Here is a 17500-nt window from a genome sequence, read left to right as displayed (position 1 = left end):
GTATTTCAAGATATTCTTACTGAGCTTTTCTCCTGTATATATTTCTATACTAGTTAAGACATTATCTCGACCAACGGTTCACAATGACTTTGTTTTCTTGAGCCAAGACGAAGCAAGTCTTATGATAAGATGTTCCATGAAGAGACAATCACGCCCAGAAAACCAATCTCATACCCGCATTCACCATTCATCATATGAGACTACGTTATACAAATGGAGAGAAAACCTGTAAGAGAGATTTCGCAGAGGCTAGGTTAGTGATTTGATGATGACGTACTGAACGTAAGAATTAAAATGTCTTAAAGTAAGGGTAAAGTAACGGTGGCCAAGCAATTACCTACCATGCGTTCTTTTATTACTCACATGAGTTCAGATGCGCTGATATACTTATAGTTATGACCAACATAAAACTATTATATGCTAAGAAGAAGTGTCTTATAAACCATATATGTGTGACTGACCTTTGATAAGAACTCTTTAAGTCTTTTTCGACTTCACATCTTTCAATGTTTGGACTTGGTGCCTTACTTGCGCCAGTTCTAGTCATCCAGTGCACTACAGGGTGGAAACCTCTGTCTCAAAGGAATATCACAGATGGAGTGGGATATGTTTTCCACTAATTTTTACTATCTGCGCAAAAACACATTGGCGTGAATTAGCACCCATACACTTAAAGAAATCAAGAGTCATTTAATATCTTCAATCTACAAAAATAAATCAAATATATTTTTCAGGGACAAGAACATCAAACTAAGTAGGATCAACGCAAACTCTTTTACACAGTAGAAATAGGTCAATAAACACTTAAAAGAGCTGTAATAAAGTAATAACAAGAGATATTGTTATTACTTGATGCTCTTCCCATCACGATTACTGTCTCAGGTTTTACAATTGTTACACTGTTACCATATAACATCTATAATGCAGCAATTTGGGTGGAGTTAAAATAACTGCTGAATGCCTCAACTCCTTAACACTTCCATGCATAATCTTTATACATCTCTAAGAAATCATATGTGTGTGTGTGTGTGTGTGTGTGTGTGTGTGTGTGTGTGTGTGTGTGTGTGTGTGTGTGTGCGTGCTCGCACAGGAACATAAAAAACATGTGCACATACTTATGAATATGTATGTATATACAATAAAATAATTTATATATATGTATATATTACATACAAGCATGCATACACAGACATACACCTTTACATTATTCTCTGTGATAAGTAGCACTTCTTTCTCTATTTATTAATTTCAACATGACCACATGAAAGTTATCCTATTCTGATATAGGCAGTTTCAAAGTTAAACTTTTCCAAATGTTTTCTTAAAGATGAGCCAAGAAGAAGTGTCTCATAATAACATGTTTTATAAAGAAGCAGCCGTGGTCAGGAAGCAGTCGCAAAGCTGATAAATGATGCATTCACCGTTCATAAACTAGTTGCCACAGGAGGGCAAGCCCTAACTTAAAGGTTACGATAGTGGAGTGGTTTAAGTTTTCCACTACACTCTGCAATCTGTGTAATAGTTTATCTACCTTTTCCATTTAGTATGTATTATCACCCATGCACTTACAGGACTCGATAGTCATTTAATATTTTTCTCATCAATACGCAAGATCAACTAACCAAGTAAGGTCAACATATTTGTTATTTCCTTATGAACGCGATCACATGACGTGAGCGTGAACTTATTGTGTATTCTAAAATATTTGAAAGGTGTTCCTATGAGATAAACCCTTTGCTCCCTCATTAGCTTCCACTAACAAAGCATCTGTAATTGAGGGATAACTAGTCAGATGTATGTATTTGGTGATATAGTTAATATGATCGACTTTAATATGATTTTGACTTTCTAAATAGATCCTATCAGCAGCTAAAATTATTTTTATTAACAATTCAATATGTAGTCATACATATAAAAATCATCCGTGTGTGTATGCATATGGGTGTCTATATATACATATTTATGTAAATGTATTTGTTTATATTATATATTTGTAATATATATATGTAAAAAAGGTATGCATGAGAATGAATATCTTCACAATACAAGATATGTATTTGACCGATTTCGATTCTATCTTCGTCAGAAATACATGCATTTCTGACGAAGATAGAATCGAAACCGGTCAAATACATCACTTGTATTGTGAAGAAATTCATTCTCATTCATACCTTTTCTACATTTGTCAACATTAATGCGGTTCATATATATGTAATACATATGTATATATATGTGTGTAATATATATATATATATATATATATATATATATTGTATATATATAAATGTGTAATATGTATATAATACACATATACATATATCTACATATATGCGTCTGTCTGTGTGTGTGTGTGTGTGTGTGTATGTAGATAATGTATGTATGTATATATATTTATATATCATATATATATTTATATATATTCATATATATACATATATATTCATGTGTATATATGTATATATATTCATATATATACATATATATATTCATGTGTGTATATGTATATATACTTATTTATGCAATATATATATTCATATATATAGATATATATTCTATGTATATATCTATGTGTATATAATATAAATATATTTATAAACATAAATCCATTATATATAAATAAATACATATTATGTAAATATATTATGTATGTATATATTATGTATATATTCTATATATATAATGAATATGTATATATTTATTAGCTATATTGTATATATATATATATATATTATGTATATATGTTATATACATGTGTATAAATACATGTATTACGTATATTATATATACAGGCATTATATATATTATATGTACATATATATTTATTTATACAAGCACATACATACATGCATACTTATACACATTTACAGCATGCCCTATGAGAAATAGCATTTCTGAATTCATGTTACGATTTCAACAATGATTTGTATGTTAAAGGAGAAAGGAAAGACATCATGCAGGAGGAGCAATACCAGTCAGTATATATATGGCGTCACTTGATCGTAAGTCATAGACAACCAGCATGAAGCTTCTGGTAAGCAATACAATATCATGCTGTCACGAATTATGTTCTTGAATATTTTTCAGTATACATTAAGAATTTTTTTCTTCTTCTTGAAGATCTTAGCACTGGTGGCTGCCGCATCTGCTGCCCCACAGGGATACAATCTACCGACTCCTTCCGGGCCATCCTTTAACGCCGGCGGTTGTGGCGGTGGACAAGTGCGACACGTGGATGGCAGCTGCGTCACACCTCAAGTGAACAGTCGTGTGTTCTTGTATGATGTGCCACCAAATCAAGCTTCTTCCAGTCGGCCAGCAAACGTTCCGAAACCTAAACTCGAACGCAATATTGTTTTCGTCAGAATTCCTGATGGTGCTCAAGGACCAGAACCCATCGTTGTTCCTCCTCCAAGGCAACAACATGTCTTGTTCGTCCTTAACAAGCAGTCGGAACAAGGTCAGCAAGTGATCGAGGTGCCAGCGCCACCACCTTCGGATCCCGAAGTGTTCTTCGTGAACTACGCAGAAGGAGAGAACCCAACTCTTCCTGGAGGAGTAGACCTGCAAACTGCGCTTGGTGCTGCCTCTCAAGGTGGCGGTCAAGTTGTGGGAGGTGGTGGCAATGGAGGCGGAATCGGAGGTGGCATTGGAGGCGGATTCGGAGGTGGTATTGGCGGTGGTATCGGTGGTGGAATTGGAGGAGGTATTGGCGGTGGTATCGGTGGAGGTTTTGGAGGCGGAAGTGGTGGTTTTGGAGGCGGAAGTGGAGGTGGTTTTGGAGGCGGAATTGGAGGTGGTTTGGGAGGCGGAAGTGGAGGTGGTTTTGGAGGCGGGAGTGGAGGTGGTTTTGGAGGCGGAAGTGGAGGTGGTTTTGGAGGCGGAAGTGGAGGTGGTATCGGTAGTGGAAGTTACAGTCCTCCTGCGCCTTCCACACTTTATAGTGGACCATAAAGAGTATATGAAATAGGTTACCAGCTCCGACTTATTATGTTTGAGCATTAACTGTTTTTATGTTTGTATTGTCTATAATTACAATAGTATACGTGTTATATGAGGACTTTTTATTGCCCATTTATCATTTATTCATATTTATTTTATCAAACTTGAAGAACGAATACAAGAATCTTAAGCGAAGCACTTACTATATAACAGTATCAGTTTCTGTAAAGAAAATGCATGTGAGTGGTGCATTACGTGTCACTATCAGTTACAGTATTTATTTATACTAACTATAGGAAAATATTATAATGGTTTATGACTTCCTTTATACAAGTACCCTTTTCAGTAACTGTATATAACATTCAAGCCGATTATCATTACCATTATCGATACAGGACTTTAAATTTATCATCCTTTACCTGCATTCATATTTTTTTTTTTTTTTTTTTTTTTTTTTTTTTTTTTTTTTTTTTTTTTTTACCTACTTAACCATCAATCTACGTAATTTGCCCTCCACAAGCATGATGCTTCTGGTAAGCTTATCCCCTTTTGATGTTGGCAGTTTCAAAGCTTCACTTTTACAAATTCTGCAGCATGCACAATGCAGAAATACAATTAAAAAACAATTACACGTAGATTGTCAGTGATCCTTTTACTGCTACTTCAGACGCTAAATTTGTTTTTTCTAGATAACCGTAGTCACACATTTTTCTACTGTACGCATTTTTTATACTAAATGAGACATTATATCGATATACATCTAACAATGACTTCGTTTTCTTGAAGATGAGCCAAAAAGAAGCAAGTCTCGTAATAACATGTTTGATAAAGAAGCAATCATGGTCAGAAAACCAGTGGCAAAGCTGATAAATGACGCATTCGTCGTTAATAAACAAGTTCAAGTTGTATTTAAAGCACATTATGTAGAAATCCATCGCGCCACAGGAGGGCAAGCCCTAACTTAAAGGTTATCACAGAAGGAGTGGTATTAGTTTTCCACTACACTCTTAAATCTGTGCAATAACTCATCTACCTTTTCCAGTTAGTATGCATTAGCACCCATGCACTTACAGGACTCGAAAGTCATTTAATTTCTTCAGTCTACCAAAATAAGTCAGAGATTTTTCTCATCACTACGCGAGATCAACTAACCAAAAGGGTCAACATATTAGTTATTATTTCCCCCTAGAACGCGATCACGAGTGATAGAAAGTCCACAAGTGACGAGAACTGATTGCATATTCTGAAATTTTGGAAGTGTGTTCCTTGAGATAAACCCTTTCCTCCCATATTAGCCTCCTTCACTTACAAAGCATTTGTAATTAAGGAATAACCAGACAGATGTATGCTTTTGCTATTGTTAGTATAATCGATGTATATATGATTTTGACTTCCTTCCTCCTACTGCTTTCACATTTAATTATACTATATCTGTATTACAGCAATTTGGGTGTAGTTAAAATCCTTTTCATTAACACTTCATATCAGAAAGTCATTCGTGTTGGATGCATGTAGGTGTCTCTTTTTCTCAACATATATATAATATATATATATATATATATATATATATATATATATATATATATAAATATATAAACTGATATACATATATGCACATAAATATGCAAAAGTATTTATGTGTATATAACATAGACATATAATATATATACATATATAATGTATATGTATATATATGTACGGACATTTATATGTAATATATATATATGTATGTGTGTGAGTAATATACATATATAATACATAAATATATATGTGTGCCTGTATATAAATATACATAATGTATGTATATATGCATTTATATATACACATATATATACATATATATTCATGCGTGTATATATATATATATATATATATATATATATGTAACATATATATTCATATGTATACATACATATATTATGTAAATATGTATATGAATCTAATATATAATATACATATGCATTATATGTATTATATATGTGTATATATACATATGTACATATTATGTATATATTTTATATATGATGTATATGAATATATTTTTATATATTAGCTATGTTGTGTATATATTATATATAAATACATTTAATACGTATATTATATATATGCATTTTCTATATATATATGCATTATATATATATTATATATATGCATTATATATATATTATATATATGCATTATATATTTTATATGTACTTTATATATATATATATTTATTTAGTCATACACATACGTAAATGATACTAATACACATTTACAACATGCCCAATGAAAAAAACAAACAAAAAAAAACATTTCCAAGTTCATGTAACGGTGTCAACAATGATTTGTATATTAAAGGAGAAAGGAAAGACATCATGTAGGAGGAGCAATACCAGTCAGTATATATATGGCGTCACATGATCGGAAGTCATAGACAACCAGCATGAAGCTTCTGGTAAGCAATACTGTCTCATGCTGTCGCGAATTATGTTCTTGAATATTTTTCAGTATGCATTAAGTAAAAATTTATTTTTTCTTGAAGATCTTAGCACTGGTGGCTGCCGCATCTGCTGCCCCACAGGGTTACAACCTACCGACTCCCTCCGGGCCATCATTTAACGCCGGCGGATGTGGCGGTGGACAAGTGCGACACGTGGATGGCAGCTGCGTCACACCTCAAGTGAATAGTCGTGTGTTCTTGTATGATGTGCCACCAAATCAAGCTTCTTCTAGTCGGCCAGCGAACGTCCCAAAACCAAAACTCGAACGCAATATTGTTTTCGTCAGACTTCCTGATGGTGCTCAAGGACCAGAACCCATCGTCGTTCCTCCTCCAAGGCAACAACATGTCTTGTTCGTCCTTAACAAGCAGTCGGAACAAGGTCAACAAGTGATCGAGGTGCCAGCGCCACCACCTTCGGATCCCGAAGTGTTCTTCGTGAACTACGCAGAAGGAGAGAACCCAACTCTTCCTGGAGGAGTAGACCTCCAAACTGCGCTTGGTGCTGCCTCTCAAGGTGGCGGTCAAGTTGTGGGAGGTGGTGGCAGTGGAGGCGGAATCGGAGGTGGCATTGGAGGCGGATTCGGAGGAGGTACTGGAAGCGGATTCGGAGGTGGTATTGGCGGTGGTATCGGTGGTGGAATTGGAGGCGGTATTGGCGGTGGTTTTGGAGGCGGAAGTGGAGGTGGTTTTGGAGGCGGAAGTGGAGGTGGTTTTGGAGGCGGAAGTGGAGGTGGGTTTGGAGGCGGAAGTGGAGGTGGTTTTGGAGGCGGAAGTGGAGGTGGTATCGGCGGTGGAAGTTACAGTCCTCCTGCGCCTTCCGCACTTTATAGTGGACCATAAAGAGTATATGAAATATGTTACCAGCTCCGACTTATGTTTGAGTTTTAACTGTGTTTTGTTTATATTGTCTATAATTACAATAGTATACGTGTTATATGAGGACTTCTTATTACCCATTTATCATTTATTAATATTTATTTTCTTAAACTTGATGAACGGATACAAGAATCTTAAGCGAAACACTTGTTATATAACACTATCAGTTTCTGTAAAGGATATGCATGTAAGTGGTGCATTAGGTGTCACTATCAGTTACAGTATTTATTTTTACTAACGATAAAATATTTATAATAGTTTATGACTTCCTTTATACAAGTACCCTTTTCAGTAACTGTATATAACAGTCAAGCCGATTATCATTACTATTATCGATACAGTACTTTACATACATCATCTTTTGCCTGCATTATTATTATTATTTTTTTTTTTTTTTTACCTATTAAACCATCAATCTACGTAATTTGCCCTCCTGAAGCTTATCCCATTTAGATGTTGGCAGTTTCAAAATTACACTTTTCCAAATACTACAGCGCTTACAGTGTAAAAATACAATTAATAAAAAAAAAAAATACACGTAGATTGTCAGTGATCCTTTTACTGCTACTTCAGAGGCTAAAGTTGTATTTCTAGATAACCGTAGTCACATTTTTTTCTTCAGTACGCATTTTTATACTAGATGAGACAATATCTCGACCAACATCTAACAATGACTTTGTTTTCTTGAAGATGAGCCAAAAAGAAGCAAGTCTCGTAATAACATGTTTTGTAAAGAAACAATCATGGTCAGGAAACCAGTCGCAGAGCTGAAAAAGGACGCATTCACAGGACTCAAGAGTCATTTAATTTCTTCAGTCTACCAAAATAAGTCAGAGATTTTTCTCATCAGTACGCGAGATCAACTAACCAAGTAAGGTCGACATATTTGTTATTATTTCCCCAAGAACGTGATCACGAGTGATAGAAAATTCCCAAGTGACGAGAACTAATTGCATATTCTGAAATATTGGGAACGTGTCCCTGTGAGATAAACCCATGCCTTCCTTATTAGCCTTCTTCACTTACAAAGCATCTGAAATTAAGGAATAACCAGACAGGTGTATGCTTTTGGTAATGTTAGTAAAATCGATGTTAATATGATTTTGACTTCCTACTACTGCTATGACATATAATTATATTACATCTGTATTACAGCAATTACAGCAACTTCATATCAGAAAAACATCCGTGTATGTATGAATATAGGTGTCTCTTTCTCTATATAAGTATGCAACTGATATAAATATATTTATAAGCAAATGTATTTTTGTGCATATAACATATACATATAATATATATACATATATAATATATCAGAACAATCATCCGTGTATGTATGAATATAAGTGTCTCTTTCTCTATATAAGTATGCAACTGATATAAATATATATACATATGGAAATGTATTTCTGTGCATATAACATATACATATAATATATATACATATTTAATTTATATGTACATATATGTACGGACATATATATACATATATGAACGGACAAATGTATATAATAATATACATATATACATGTGTGTGTGAGTAATATACATATATAATACAGAAATACATATATCTATACATGTGTGTGTGCCTGTGTGTATATATACATAATGTATATATAATATATATTAATATATCATATATGTATATATGTATTTATATATATTTACATAGTTATATATATATACATATATTCCTGTATATATATATATATTTATTTATTTATGTAATATATATATTCATATATATACATATATTTATGTATATATTCATATATGTATATAATATACATATATGTATATAATATATATATATGTATATAACATATATATAATATATGTATGCATTATATATATTATATACATGTTTATATACATATGAACATATTATGTATATATTTTATATAGATAATGTATATGAATATATATATATATTAGCTATATTGTGTATGTATTATATATATAAATATATATAACGTATATATATATACATATTACGTATATTATATATATGCATTTATATATATATTATATATAGTATATATATTTATTTACTCGTGCACATACAAGCATGTATACATATAAACATATACAGCATGCCCTATGAGAAATAGCATTTCTAAATTCATGTAACGATTTCAACAATGATTTGTGTATTAAAGGAGAAAGGAAAGACATCAAGTAGGAGGAGCAATAGCAGACAGTGTATATATATGGCGTCACTTGATCGGAAGTCATAGACAACCAGCATGAAGCTTCTGGTAAGTAAAACAAACTCATGCTGTCACGTAGTATGTCGAAGTATGTTCTTGAATATTTTTCAGTATGTTGTTATTTTTTTTAAGAAAACTGTCTTTGTTCTAAAAGATTTTAGCACTGGTGGCTGCTGCATCTGCTGCCCTGCGGGGTTACAACCTACCCACTCCCTCCGGGCCATCCTTTAACGCCGGCGGTTGTGGTGGTGGACAAGTGCGACACGTGGATGGCAGCTGCGTCACACCTCAAGTGAACAGTCGTGTGTTCTTGTATGATGTGCCACCAAATCAAGCTTCTTCCAGTCGGCCAGCGAACGTTCCAAAACCTAAACTCGAACGAAATATTGTTTTCGTCAGACTTCCTGATGGTGCTCAAGGTCCTGAACCCATCGTCGTTCCTCCTCCAAGGCAACAACATGTCTTGTTCGTCCTTAACAAGCAGTCGGAACAAGGTCAGCAAGTGATCGAGGTGCCAGCGCCACCACCTTCGGATCCCGAAGTGTTCTTCGTGAACTACGCAGAAGGAGAGAACCCAACTCTTCCTGGAGGAGTAGACCTCCAAACTGCGCTTGGTACTGCCTCTCAAGGTGGCGGTCAAGTTGTTGGAGGTGGTGGCAGTGGAGGAGCTGGTGGTGGTATCGGAGGTGGCATTGGAGGCGGATTTGGAGGAGGTACTGGAGGCGGATTCGGAGGAGGTATTGGAGGCGGATTCGGAGGCGGTACTGGCGGTGGCATCGGTGGTGGTTTTGGAAGCGGAAGTGGAGGTGGTTTTGGAGGCGGAAGTGGAGGTGGTTTTGGAGGCGGAAGTGGAGGTGGTATCGGCGGTGGAAGTTACAGTCCTCCTGCGCCTTCCACACTTTATAGTGGACCATAAAGAGTATATGGAATATGTTATCAGCTCCGACTTATGTTTGAGCATTAACTGTTTTTATGTTTATTTTGTCTATAATTATAATAGTATACGTGTTATATGAGGACTTCTTATTAACCATTTATTATTTATTCATAATTATTTTCTTAAACTTGAAGAACGAATTCAAGAATCTTGAGCGAAGCACTGTAAAGGAAATGCATGTGAGTGGTGCATTAGGTGTCACTATCAGTTACAGTATCTATACAAACGATAGGAGAATATTTATGATAGTTTATGACTTCCTTTATACATGTACCCTTTTCAGTTACTGTATATAAGTCAATCTGATTATCATTACCATTATCGATACAGTAACATAAAATCATCATCCTTTGCCTGCATTCATTTTTTTTTTTTTTTTTTTTTTTTTTTTTTTTTTTACCAATCTACGTAATTTCCCCTCGTGAAGCTTATTCCCTTTTGATGTTGGCAGTTTCATCTGCAGCGCTTACAGTGCAAAAATACATTTAGAAAACAATTACACGAAGATTGGCAGTGATAATTTTACTGCTACTTTAATGACTAAAGTTGTATATCTAGAAAACCGTAGTCACATTTTTCTACTGTGCGCATTTTTATACAAGATGAGACAATATCTCGACCAACATCTAACAATGACTTTGTTTTCTTGAAGATGAGCCAAAAAGAAGCAAGTCTCGTAATAACATGTTTTATAAAGAAGCAATCCTGGTCAGGAAACCAGTCGCAAAGCTGATAAATGACGTATTCACCGTTCATAAACAAGTTCAAGTTGTATTTCATGCACAATATGTAGTCATCCATCGCGCCAAAAGAGGGCAAACCCTAACTTAAAGGTTATCACAGAGGGAGTATAATAAGTTTTCCATTACACTCTAAAATCTGTGCAATAACTCATCTACCTTTTCCAGTTAGTATGCAATAGTACCAATGCATTAACTGAACTCGAGAGTCATCTTATTTCTTCAGTCTACCAAAATAAGTCAGAGATTTTTCTCATCTGTACGCGAGATCAATTAACCAAGTAGGGTCAACATATTTGTTAATATTTCCCCAAGAACAGGATAGAAAGTCCACAAGTGACAAGAACTGATTGCATATTCTGAAATATTGGAAAGGTGTCCATGTGAAATAAACCCTTTCCTCCCTCATTAGCTTCCTTCACTTACAGAGCATCCATAATTAAGGAATAAGCAGACAGGTGTATGCTTTTGGTATTGTTAGTATAATCGATGTTAATATGATTTTGACTTACTTCCTCCTACTGCTATCAAATCTAATTGTATTACATCTGTATTACAGCAATTTTAGTGAAGTTAAAATCCTTTTCATTAACATTTCCTATCAGAAAATCATCCGTGTTGTATCCATATAGGTGTCTCCTTCTCTTTCTATATATGTATATAACTGATATACATATATACACATATATATGCAAAAGTATTTATGTGTATATAACATACACATATAATATATATACATATATAATGTATATTTACATATAAGTATGGGCATATATATCTAATATATATGTATGTGTGTGAGTAATATACATATATAATACATAAATAGATATATGTGTGTGTGTGTGTGTGTGTGTGTGTGTGTGCCTGTTTATATATACATAATATATGTATATATATTATATATTAATATATAACATATATGTGTATATGCATTTATATATATACACATATATATACATATATATTCATGTGTATGTATATATTTGTAATATATATATTCATATGTATAAATACAGATTTTATGTATATATGTATATTAATCTAATATATAATATATATATGCATTATGCCTTATATGTATTATATACATGTGTATATATACATATGCATATATTATGTAAATATTTTATATATGAATATACATATTAGCTATATTGTGTATATAGTATGTATAAATATATATAATGTATATCAAATATATATATTATATATATATATGCATTATATATATATATATTATATATATGCATTATATATATATATGTATGTGCATTATATAGATTATATATATACACTATATATATTATATATATGCATTATATATTTTATATATGCGCATTATATATATTATATATACTATATATATATATATATATATTTATTTACTCATGCACATACATACATGCATACTTATACACATTTACAGCATGCCCTATGAAAAAAAAAAAAAAAAAAAAAAAAAAAAAGCATTTCTAAATTCAAGTAACGATTTCAACAATGATTTGTATATTAAAGGAGAAAGGAAAGACATCATGTAGGAGGAGCAATACCAGTCAGTATATATATGGCGTCACTTAATCGGAAGTCATAGACAACCAGCATGAAGCTTCTGGTAAGTAGAATAATCTCATGCTGTCACGAATTATGTTCTTGAATATTTTTCAGTAAGTTCTTGATTTATATTGATATATATATATATATATATAAGAAAAATGTCTTTCTCCTCGAAGATCTTAGCACTGGTGGCTGCTGCATCTGCTGCCCCACAGGGATACAACCTACCGACTCCCTCCGGGCCATCCTTTAACGCCGGCGGTTGTGGCGGTGGACAAGTGCGACACGTGGATGGCAGCTGCGTCACACCTCAAGTGAACAGTCGTGTGTTCTTGTATGATGTGCCACCAAATCAAGCTTCTTCCAGTCGTCCAGCGAATGTACCAAAACCTAAACTCGAACGAAATATTGTTTTCGTCAGAATTCCTGATGGTGCTCAAGGACCAGACCCCATCGTCGTTCCTCCTCCAAGGCAACAACATGTCTTGTTCGTCCTTAACAAGCAGTCGGAACAAGGTCAGCAAGTGATCGAGGTGCCAGCGCCACCACCTTCGGATCCCGAAGTGTTCTTCGTGAACTACGCAGAAGGAGAGAACCCAACACTTCCTGGAGGAGTAGACCTGCAAACTGCGCTTGGTGCTGCCTCTCAAGGTGGCGGTCAAGTTGTGGGAGGTGGTGGCAGTGGAGGCGGAATCGGAGGTGGCATTGGAGGCGGATTCGGAGGAGGTACTGGAGGCGGATTCGGAGGTGGAATTGGAGGCGGATTCGGAGGTGGAATTGGGGGCGGTATTGGCGTTGGCATCGGTGGTGGTTTTGGAGGCGGAAGTGGAAGTGGTTTTGGAGGCGGAAGTGGAGGTGGTTTTGGAGGCGGAAGTGGAGGTGGTTTTGGAGGTGGAAGTGGAGGTGGTTTTGGAGGCGGAAGTGGAGGTGGTATCGGCGGTGGAAGTCCTGCGCCTTCCACACTTTATAGTGGACCATAAGGAGTATATGAAATATGTTACCAGCTCCGACTTATGTTTGAGCATTAACTGTGTTTTATTTTTATATTGTCTGTAATTACAATAGTATACGTGTTATATGAGGACTTCTTATTACCCGTATATCATTTATTCATATTTATTTTCTTAAACTTGAAAAACGAATACAAGAATCTTAAGCGAAGTACTTGCTATATAACACTATCAGTTTCTGTGAAGGAAATGCATGTGAGTGGTGCATTAGGTGTCACTATCAGTTACAGTATTTATTTTTACTAACGATAGGAACATATTTAAAATAGTTTATGACTTCCTTTATACAAGTAACCTTTTCAGTAACTGTATATAACAGTCAAGTCGATTATCATTACCATTATCGATACAGTACTTTAGATTCCTCATCTAAATATTCTGAAATATTTGAAACGTGTCCCTGTGAGATCAGCCCTTTCCTCCCTTATTAGCCTCCTTCACTTTTTCTCTATATGAGTATGCAACCGATATAAATATATATATATGCAAATGTATTTTTTTTCATATAACATACACATGTAATATATATACATATATAATGTATATGTACATATATGTACGGACATATATATATATATATATATATATATATAATATACATATATGTACGAACATATATATATATATATATATATATATATATATATGTACGGACATATATATATATACATATATATATAATGTATATGTACATATATGTACGGACATTTATATATATATATATATATATATATATATATGTGTGTGTACGGACATATATATATATATATATATATATATATATATATATATAGGTAAAATACATATATACATGTGTGTGTGAGTAATATACATATATAATACATAAATACATATATCTATACATGTGTGTGTGCCTGTGCATATATATATACATAATGTACATATAATATATATTAATATATCATATATATATATATATATATATATATATATATATATGCATTTATATATATTTACATAGTCATATATATACATATATATATATATATATATATATGCATTTATATTTATTTACATAGTCATATATATACATATATATATATATATATATATATATATATATATTCATGTATATAGATATATATATTTATTTATGTATAATATATATATATATATATATATATTCATATATATACATATATATATATATTTATATGGATTTATATATATTATATATACAATCATGTAAACATGGATATATATATATATATATATATATATATATATATGAATACACACACACATATTTACACACACATATATCAATATGAATATATATATATGTTTATATATATAACAGAGACACATATGTATATGAATACATATTACACACACATATATATATACATGTATATGTGTATATATATTCATATACATACATTTATACATAGATATATATGTGTGTGTGTATGTTTGTGCGCGCGTGTGTGTAATACATATATACATATATACATACATACATATATACATATATATATTAATGTAATATATTTGTTCAAATACATACACATATTTATGCACACATATATGTGTGTGCTTGTTTTCTTCTAATTCTGTGCATCTGTGACAGCGTAAACGCACACACACACACAAACACACACATGCATACACATATGCATGATTTTTCTGATATGTATAAGATTATATATTAAAGTGTTAATGAAAAGGATATCAACTGCACTGAAGATGTAATAGAAAAGTAGCATTATAATTTGTAATCTTGGGATATTAGATGTGATGGCAGTGAGAACAAGTAATTTAAAATCGCATCAGCATCAATCATATTTCCAATGTCACCAAACACATACATCTGACTGATTATTCCTTTGTTACAGATGCTTTATAAGTGAAAGCTAATAAGGAAGGAAATGGTTTATCTCATGAGAACACACTTTCAATATTTTAGAATATGCTATCAGTTCTCGTCACTTTCCTTGGGTTTTCTATTACACGTGATTACGTTCTTGGGCAAATAATAACTAATATGTTGACCTTTGTTAGTTGATCTCGCATATTGATGAGAAAGATCTCTTATTTATTTTGGTATACTGAAGAAATTAAATGACTCTCGAGTCCTCTAAGTGCGTGGGTGCTAATGCATACTAACTGGAAAAAGTAGATGAGTTATTGAACAGATTTTAGAGTGTAATGGAAACTTGCCCTCTTGCCCTCTTGTGGCGCGATGGATGACTACATACAACTTGTACTTGTTTATGAACGGTGAATGCGCCATTTATCAGCTTTGCGACTGGTTTGCTGACCATAATTGCTTCTTATAAAACACGTTATTACGAGACTTGCTTCTTTTTGGCTCATCTTCAAGAAAACAAAGTCATTGGTCGAGATGTCTAATTTAGTATAGAAATGTGTAGTACAGAGAAATATGTGACTGCAGATATCTAGAAGTACAATTTTAGCCAATGAAGTAGCAGTAAAAGGATCACTGACAATCTAAGTGTGTGTAATTGTTTTGGAATTGTATTGTTTGCACTGTAAGCGCTGCAGATTTAGGAAAAGTGTAACTTTGGAACTACCTACATCAAAAGAGGATAACCTTCATTAGTGCAAATTACGTGGATTAATGGTTTAATGGGTAATGACAATCGGCTTGACTGTTACATAAAGTTAATAAAAAGGGTACTGGTATAGAGGAAGTCATTAACTATTATAAATGTTTTTTTTTTTTCTATCATTGCTACAAATAAATACTGTAACTGTTTCGTTTAAGATTCTTGTATCCATTCATCAAGTTTAAGAAAATCATAAATATGAACAAATGATAATAAATGGGTAATCAAAGGTCATCATATAACACGTATACCAATGTAATAATAGACAATATAAACATAAAAACAGCACATGCTCAAATATAAGTTGAAGCTGGTAATATATTTTGTTTACTCTTTATGGTCCACTATAAAGTGTGGAAGGAGCAGGAGGACTGTAACTTCCACTGCCGATACCACCTCCACTTCCGCTTCCAAAGCCACCTCCACTTCCGCCTCCAAAGCCACCTCCACTTCCGCCTCCAAAGCCACCTCCACTTCCGCCTCCAAAGCCACCTCCACTTCCGCCTCCAAAACCACCTCCACTTCCGCCTCCAAAACCACCTCCACTTCCGCCATTAAAACCACCGCCGATGCCACCTCCGATTCCGCCTCCAATACCACCTCCGATTCCGCCTCCAATACCTCCTCCGAATCCGCCTCCAATACCACCCCCAATGCCACCTCCGATTCCGCCTCCACTGCCACCACCACCCACAACTTGACCGCCACCTTGAGAGGCAGCACCAAGCGCAGTTTGGAGGTCTACTCCTCCAGGAAGAGTTGGGTTCTCTCCTTCTGCGTAGTTCACGAAGAACACTTCGGGATCCGAAGGTGGTGGCGCTGGTACCTCGATCACTTGTTGACCTTGTTCCGACTGCTTGTTAAGGACGAACAAGACATGTTGTTGCCTTGGAGGAGGAACGACGATGGGTTCTGGTCCTTGAGCACCATCAGGAAGTCTGACAAAAACAATATTGCGTTCGAGTTTAGGATTTGGTACATTCGCTGGTCGACTAGAAGAAGCTTGATTTGGTGGCACATCATACAAGAACACACGACTGTTCACTTGAGCTGTGACGCAGCTGCCATCCACGTGTCGCACTTGTCCACCGCCACAACCGCCGGCGTTAAAGGATGGCCCGGAGGAAGTCGGTAGGTTGTACCCCCGCAGGG

At 34.0% G+C, this 17500-nt stretch overlaps 4 protein-coding genes across 4 annotated transcripts in view; 3 read left to right on the top strand and 1 right to left on the bottom strand.

The window, feature by feature from the left end:
* Positions 1–3019: 3019 nt before the first annotated feature.
* On the top strand, positions 3020–5395 carry LOC125037937 (ATP-dependent RNA helicase A-like). The gene is made up of 3 exons (XM_047631170.1): positions 3020–3031; positions 3118–3817; positions 5382–5395. Exons 1-3 carry the CDS (start codon positions 3020–3022, stop codon positions 5393–5395), a joined length of 726 nt encoding a protein of 241 aa, XP_047487126.1.
* Positions 5396–6364: 969 nt separating this feature from the next.
* On the top strand, positions 6365–8350 carry LOC125037936 (aspartate, glycine, lysine and serine-rich protein-like). The gene is made up of 4 exons (XM_047631169.1): positions 6365–6376; positions 6464–7106; positions 7991–8149; positions 8313–8350. The coding sequence occupies exons 1-4, from the start codon at positions 6365–6367 to the stop codon at positions 8348–8350; spliced, it is 852 nt and encodes a 283-aa protein (XP_047487125.1).
* Positions 8351–12905: 4555 nt separating this feature from the next.
* LOC125037935 (ATP-dependent RNA helicase A-like) lies at positions 12906–13768 on the top strand. Its single transcript, XM_047631167.1, has 2 exons — positions 12906–13578; positions 13752–13768. The coding sequence occupies exons 1-2, from the start codon at positions 12906–12908 to the stop codon at positions 13766–13768; spliced, it is 690 nt and encodes a 229-aa protein (XP_047487123.1).
* A 147-nt stretch (positions 13769–13915) lies between these two features.
* Positions 13916–17500, bottom strand: part of LOC125037934 (ATP-dependent RNA helicase A-like) — a 3825-nt gene continuing 240 nt past the window's right edge. The window contains exons 2-3 of the mRNA XM_047631166.1: positions 16889–17500; positions 13916–13935 (exon numbers count right to left, since the gene is read on the bottom strand). The exon at positions 16889–17500 is cut by the window's right edge and continues 31 nt beyond it. Coding sequence (XP_047487122.1) covers positions 13916–13935; positions 16889–17500 — 632 coding nt within the window. The remainder of the gene's footprint in view (positions 13936–16888) is intronic.

Source organism: Penaeus chinensis, chromosome 24 (assembly GCF_019202785.1).
Source record: "Penaeus chinensis breed Huanghai No. 1 chromosome 24, ASM1920278v2, whole genome shotgun sequence".
NCBI lineage: Eukaryota > Metazoa > Arthropoda > Malacostraca > Decapoda > Penaeidae > Penaeus > Penaeus chinensis.
This window is presented reverse-complemented; position numbering and strand designations above follow the sequence as displayed.

Coding starts and splice junctions, on each gene's coding strand:
- LOC125037935 (XM_047631167.1), top strand. CDS start 12,906: ATGTCTTTCTCCTCGAAGATCTTAGCACTGGTGGCTGCTGCATCTGCT.
- LOC125037936 (XM_047631169.1), top strand. Junction 7,107..7,990: donor TTTTGGAGGCGGAAGTGGAG/GTGGTTTTGGAG, acceptor GTTTTCTTGAAG/ATGAGCCAAAAAGAAGCAAG. Junction 8,150..8,312: donor GTCAGAGATTTTTCTCATCA/GTACGCGAGATC, acceptor CTTCCTTATTAG/CCTTCTTCACTTACAAAGCA.